This window comes from Saccopteryx leptura, chromosome 5 (genome assembly GCF_036850995.1).
Source record: "Saccopteryx leptura isolate mSacLep1 chromosome 5, mSacLep1_pri_phased_curated, whole genome shotgun sequence".
Taxonomy (NCBI): Eukaryota; Metazoa; Chordata; class Mammalia; order Chiroptera; family Emballonuridae; genus Saccopteryx; species Saccopteryx leptura.
Window position 1 is genome coordinate 201139355 of NC_089507.1, and position 7068 is coordinate 201146422.

Sequence of the window (7068 nt, forward strand, 5' to 3'; positions counted from 1 at the left end):
CACAGCACTTTAGCTGTTCATTGATTGAACAGCTACAAGCCTTGACCAGGGGCTCCAGACAAGCCAGTGACCTCTTGCTCAAGCCAGTGAGTGACCTTGGGCTTCAAGCCAGTAACCTTTGGGCTCAAGCCAGCAACCATGAGGTCATGTCTATGATCCAGACAGTGACCTTTGGGCTCAAGCCAGCGACCATGGGGTCATGTCTATGATCCCACACTCAAGCCAGTGACCCCGTGCTCAAGTTGGTGAGCCTGTGCTCGAGTTGGTTGAACCCGTGCACAAGCCAGCGACCCTGGGGTTTCGAACCTGGATCCTCAGTTTCCCAGGTCGATGCTCTATCCACTGCACCACAGCCTGGTCAGGCTCAGGTTTGTTTACTTTTTTTATTATAGTTATCTTTTTAACGGAAATTCTCCATTTTTAAAACGCTCTCTGGATTGAACCAATCATGTCAGAGTCTGGATTCAGCCTGTGGGCCACCAGTTTGCAATCCCTAATCTAATCCACGTGCGGTTAAAAGACCCAGGTGCTTTCTCCGCCCTCATCCTCTGCCCACTCACCTGGTGTGTGAGCAAGTGCCGGCTTCCTTCATTTCCTTTCTAGGCCGTTAACCCCATCTGTGGGCCATACCTGTCCTGTGTCCCAGCACAGGACCCAAATGGAATTCTGGAAGACACTGTTCCGAAATTCACCCGTAGGTGGTGGTGGGGGTATCAGTGCTCAGCCATTTGGAAGGGCCCTGAGCTCCCCTCCCTTGTAAACCGCAGGGCACCCAACAGGCAAACATCTCTCTCTCCTTGCCACCTTCCGGACCCCCCTAAAACTCCCCCCCAAAGAGGAAGTTCAAACCAGAAAGAACTTAAAACACAAAAAAGATGGTTGGACAGAAAACCCCAAGGGCACTGGAAATAGTAACATGCTCACCTGCCAGTCCATCTCAACATGCTGCCTGCCCTTCCGCAGCTCCTGGGTCCTATGAAACAGTGCCAAGTCCTGGGCACGGCTTCCTCCCTCCTCACCAGCCACCTCGCCCACTGCTCCCTTTCCACCTGCTGCTCTTCTATCCTGATCACCTGCTTCGTTCCACCCAGGTCCTTTGCAAATTCTAGTCCCTCTGCTGGAATATTTTTCTTCTCCCTCTCAGCCAACTCCTATTCATGCTTCAGGGTTCAGCCTGAAATGACGCTGCCTCAGGGAAGCCCTCCATGACCTCACCCAGACAAGGTCAGGGTCCCTCTGCTATTCATCCTCCTCGATCTCTGTTCTTCCTCTTCCTTGCACATTCCTCTGTGGTTACCACTGGGTCTTCACTTTCTGGGAGAGGCCTGTGCTGCCCCTTGTCTCCCAGATACACAGATACCTACTATCACATCATCCCATGGTACATTCTCCATGGCATTCATCACAGTTGAGAGGTTTTATGTGTTCCCTGTTTATTGTCCCAAGAGAGCAGGACCCTTGTGTGTTTCACTGTTGTGCTATCCTCAGCACCTGGCACATAGTAGGGGTGTGAAATATTCAATGAAGCAGGTCCCCTTCACCAGGAACCACAGGACACCCCTAGGACTGGAGTGGGCTGGTCTGAGACTCCTACTGCTCCATTTAAAAGCCAAAAGTGGTCTTAGGAGAAGGGCTAGTGGAGGACGAAGCTGCTGCCCAGGCCTGTTCCCAAACCAGACCTCCCTTCTGGTCATCTGCCCATCTGCAAACAGCCTCAGCTTAGGGAGCTGCTAATGAATTAAGTTTTTAGAGCAGGCTTCCCCAAACTACGGCCCGCAGGCCACATGCGGCCCCCTGAGGCCATTTATCCAGCCCCCCATCACACTTCCAGAAGGGGCACCTCTTTCATTGGTGGTCAGTGAGAGGAGCACTGTATGTGGCGGCCCTCCAATGGTCTGAGGGACAGTGAACTGGTCTCCTGTGTAAAAAGTTTGGGGACCCTTGTTTTAGAGGCTGCAGATGCCTCGACTCTGCTAGTTTCTGCTTCTTTCAGTGAATAAACTCCAGCAAACGCTCTAAGTGGGTTTATTGCCGCACAGAGCTACAGGGAGCTGGGCTCTTCATTACAGCCCGTACAAATGAGCGTGAGCCCACCGGTGTCTGAGTTAAAGAGAGCCCTGAGTGAGAAAATGAATTTAATACATGCAGCTTCTCTTAAATGAATTTAATACATGCAGCTTCTCTTGAGGGCTGTCCCTAATAGAGACTAAGCAAAGCTGAGGTTGAGCTACTGGGCACAGGGACATCTCACTGCCGAGAGCAAGGGACAGAAAGGACAAAGATGACACTCAGGTTACTTAAACCAGTACAAATCTGTAGACAACTTAAATGCCCATCCTGGGGGCCATGGGTTACAGTACACCCATAGGACGTCCCTTATGCAATGCCATAACCTGCAAGTAGAGTTCAGCACACAGTGGCACTGAGAATATGCCCAGGAAATAGGAATAATTGTTATTTAACCATGGGATACTAGGAAGCCAAAGAATGATATGGACCTATACTCTCCCCTGCGGAAGCCACCAGCCTCAGGTGACTAATGAACACTTAAAATGTGGCCGGTTCCAACTGAGATGTGTCGTAAGTTCAATATTAAAAACCTGATTCCAAATAGTACGGAGAAAACAGTGAAAAATCTCATTACATCTCATTACATCAGTGTGAACTGATGACATGTTGAAATGATATACTGGACACAGTTATATTAAATAACTGAAACTAATTGTACCTGTTTCTTTTCCCCTTATTATGTGGCTCTTAGAACATTTAAAATTACATGGATGGCTCACATTTGTGGCTCAGATTTCTAATGGACATGCTATTTTTAAAAACTGAAACCCACATACCATAAAATTCACCCTTTTAAAAAAGGTACCATTCAGTGGTTTTCGGGATATTCGCAAAGTTGTGTAACCATCACCACTGATTTCCAGAACATTTTCATCACCCTGAGAAGCTCTGTACCTTATCATTAGTGGCCACCCATTTGTTCATGCTGTTTTGAGTAAAGAAAAACAAGTTGCAGAACAGTATTACAGAATCAAGTAGAGTTTTATAAAAATAAATATATATTATTTTATATGCATGCCCCCATTTGCAAATGCATTCTTAAAATGTTTGCAATGTTGTACATCAAACTCTTACTGATCTCAGGGAACGAAGGTGCAGGTGGGTGAGAGAAGGGAGCGGTGCTCACCCTTTATTTTCTGTACTTCTGTAGTGCTTTTGAGATTTAAAAAGAGGATGAACGAATTTCTAGCCCTACCTAAATAACTCCTGGTTGACTTGGGTAAGTAACTTTTCTCAGGGTACTGTCAACAGATTGGCTTCCGCTGGAAGACGGGTCTAGTTTTAGATCTACATTTTATTCTGAGTTTAAAATAGAAAGCACAGGCAGAGACGAGGTATTTTCCCTCCTAGCAACAGACTGGACCGAGGCCGGGTGCGTCCCCGCACAGACGCAGCCTGCCCGCCTCCTCCCGCGCCTGGCAAACAGCTCCAAGCGGACAGGACGAAAGTCCTGGCAGAGGGCGGCCTCCCGCAGGGCCCGGCCTGGCAAAGGGCAGCTCCCAGCGCGCCTGGCTCTGGCGTCCCGGCCGAAGCTGGGGGGCCTTGCGTGGAGATGCGAGCTGAGTCTGGGTACCCGGGAGCGGTGTCGGCTGGAAAAGGAAGCCGGCGCGACAGGCAGCGCATCTCTAGGCAGCGCCAGGAAGTCACCGATCCGAAAGAAAGGGGACCCTCATGACCCTACCCCCGGCTCAGAGTTCCTGCGCCGGGTGCGAGAGGATGCTGCGGGGATGTCGGGGGTTTGGGTCGGGGCTCGAGCGCCGTGGGGCACCCCCAACCCCGAGACCCGCCTCTCTCACCTCCATCCCGCGTCCCCTACCTCGGGGGTCTGGAAGAGCGCGAGTTCGCGCACCCCCAGGCGCACGGGCTCCGGCTGGTCGGCGTCCACTAGCAGCATCAGGAGCGCGGCAGGGTCCAGCTGGCCAAGGTTGCCCTGGAGTCAGTCACCGCGCCGGGGCCTCGGAACCCCGCCCCCGGCCGGCTGCATGCCCCGCGGCCCGCCTGGTGGAGGCGGGTCAGGTGCGCGTCCGGAGGCTGCAGCCCACGCCTCCCGAAGCGTCGGGCCGAGTGGGCAGCGCCGCCCAGTGGCGCGCGTTGCTCACTGCACCCGGCCCTCGCACCACCTGGTAAACAAACGATTCTCAAACTTCTGCAGATTGCCATCTCCTGGAGCTTTTATAAAACTTCCAAAGTTCGGGCCACACTCAGTCTCGGGCTGGTAACTAGGCATCAGTATTTTTGAAGTTGGCCAAGTGATTTCAACATATGTTCGAGTTCGAGAACCATCGGTGTAAACGGGCCCTTTTCATTGGAATGCGGGAGAGCAGCCCCGCAGCGCTTTGGAAGGCCCTGCGGACCTTTTAGAAGCCCGGAAGCCCGGTCTCACCTTGAATGGATTCAGCTAGAATCCCTGGGGGTGGGGCTTGGGTTTCAGGGGTTTTAAAAGCTCCGCAGGTGATCCAGACTGCAGCCAAGATAGAGAACGGCTATCCCAAAGGATCTTTTCATTTAAAGACCAAAGCCCCCGCCCCCAAGGCCCGCCTTACACCAGCACCCGGTTGGCGCCAGGCAGGGAGCCCTGCAAATTAGGGAAGGCGAGCTTGGCCGTGTTCTTCCTCCCTGGGACAGCTTTTAAAATAAGTTCCCCGGAGAAGTCTCTAGCGCACTGAATTTGACCCCCAATCCCATAGGAGGCTTGTCTGGACCTATAACACTAAGGGGCTAGAGAGGGTGGGGGGCATCCACCAGAGCAATGCTAATTAATGAAGAGAAAGAGGTGTGGGGGAAGTCTGGAATTCGTTTTTTTCATATAATGGTTTTTCTTTTAAAATTAAACTCGTTTTTAAAAATTGGGTTGGGTTTAGGATTGCTAGTAAATATGCAGGATCCTCCCGCCCTCCACCCCATTAAGTATGAATATGTATTTTATCTGATGACCCTAGGTAGGGGGTGTCGCACGTGCTTGGTCTGCCTTCTGGGAAATCCCACACTGCACAATTTCCACTCCCACATCTGCCCACTGCTGATTTCTCCTCATCCCTGCCCAAACCTTCAGGCCTTCAGGTCCTCAGGCCAGAGTCATTTTCTGGAAAATTCTTGGCAGAGACTTGGTCCTCAGGTGCTTTGGAAAGGAACTGATACGAACTCACGAAACCCGCACTTGGCCATTTATTGCTGTGGGGACCTTCCTGATGCTCAGAGCCCTTCCACCCATGACACACACACCCAGGAATGGAGCCCAGACCTACCCCTGCAGAACCGCTGGGGCCCTCCCTCGGAAAAGCTCAGAAGTGGCCTCAGATTAGCCAAATAAATAGTCCTGAGCACGGCAAACTTCCACTGACGGATGCCTCTCAAAAACAAGAGAGAGAGAGAGAGAGAGAGAGAGAGAGAGAGAGAAAAGGACAAGTTGCAGAAGGTTCCACAGGGCACTTTGCCATTAGCATAGTTTTTAAAACATGCAAAAGCACACTATATGTTGTTTATGGTTACAGACATATGGAGTAAGAGTATAAGGCTGTGCCCAAGAACGAGGTGCCACAGTTAAGAAGGTGGGTACTGGGGGGAGGAGCTGGAAATTGGGGAAGGATATGAAAGGGCGTTCAATTATAACTGTAACATTTTATTTCTTCTGCTAATACTGGTTATAATGTTTAAACTTTTTGATTGCCCAACATGACTCATCAAAAAAACAAAAAGCCTGGGACATTAGCTAAAAGCCATGACTGCTCAGACTCCCTGTCCCTGGAGATAGGGTGCCTAGGGTTCTGGGCTCTTCCCAAGCATCTCAGCGACTCACACCCTGGGCCTAGCTGGCTAGCCAACAGTCATTTTGTTTCTCGTCTTCCCCCCCCCCCCTAAATGTGTGATTATGCCTTAGAAACGGTTTGCTAAGAATACAGATGCCCAGAGCCCTATCCCAACGTTCTGCACCAGCATCTTTGGGGGGCTGGGCACCTGCATTTTCAAAACTCTGCGGTTGAGTCCCATGCACAACAAAGTCTGAGAGTAACCCCGACATGGGCGGCTCCCTCTTGCTGCTGGCGTTAGTCAGGGACCCCCGTGGGGGGCCAAATCAGTAACTTCAAACAAAAAGGACCGAATTTTTAAAAATCTCCCAGCCTCTAAGTGTGCTGGACCCCTGCCTGAGCGCCCTGCCTGGGGTCCCCAGACCTTGGGAGACCGTGGGGCAGGCAGCAAGTCTGAGGCCTGGAATGCAGCCGGCCCGGCCGCACCCTGCCCAAACCAGTTTGAACCAGCTGTGGTGATAGAGCCGTGGTGCGTCCCCACGAGCTCCCCCTGGCGCCCAAACCCAGCTTAGAGCTGCTGCTCCAGCCTTCTGTTCCAGAGTACTCCCATGGTGCAAGCAGCAGCCTCCCTCCCAGCCTGGGGTGGGGGGTGCCGGTGACAGTCCAGCCTTCAAGCCCTCCAAGAGCCCCAGTACCCGCCAGTTGGACCCAGAAGTCACACACCCTTCCACCCTACTCCACCTGGCTTCACCGCCTGCTGCAAAATGGTTGCCTGTGTCTTTTCAAGGTCAGTTCTCCTGGCTCAGGCCTCAGGCACACAAGAGTCTAGATTAGCACACAATGATTCCCCAGCTCAGCTGCACATTGGAAATTGCTGGGAAACTACCAGAGAAGAATGATGCCCAAAGACTTACTTAATTGGTCTGGGGTGTGGCTTTGGTTTGGGGAGGTTGAAAAGACCCTGCAGGTGCTTCTGATCTGCACTGTTTCAGTGCTTGCTTAGCTCTGGGGGCCTAGGGAGCCTGTGGTCCTTGGTCTCTACACTGGTCCTCATTGCTAACGTGTCCTGAGCGCTTACTACCCACCGGGCACTGTTCTCAACCCTTCACATAGATGGCCTCATTGAAACTCCACCACACCTTGCTATGATGCCCATTTTAGAGATACAGAAACTGAGATGGCCAGTTGCCTCGGTGGTAAAGTGTCAGCCCAGCATGTGGAAGTCCCGGGTTTGATTCCCAGCCAGGGCACA

General features: G+C 51.9%; 1 protein-coding gene across 1 annotated transcript in view; it reads right to left on the reverse strand.

The window, feature by feature from the left end:
* BCAS4 (breast carcinoma amplified sequence 4) overlaps window positions 1-4069 on the reverse strand; it is a 52778-nt gene extending 48709 nt beyond the window's left edge. Inside the window, 1 exon segment of the mRNA XM_066387503.1 lies at window positions 3887-4069. Coding sequence (XP_066243600.1) covers window positions 3887-4054 — 168 coding nt within the window. The 5' untranslated portion in view covers window positions 4055-4069.
* Between the last annotated feature and the right edge of the window lie 2999 nt (window positions 4070-7068).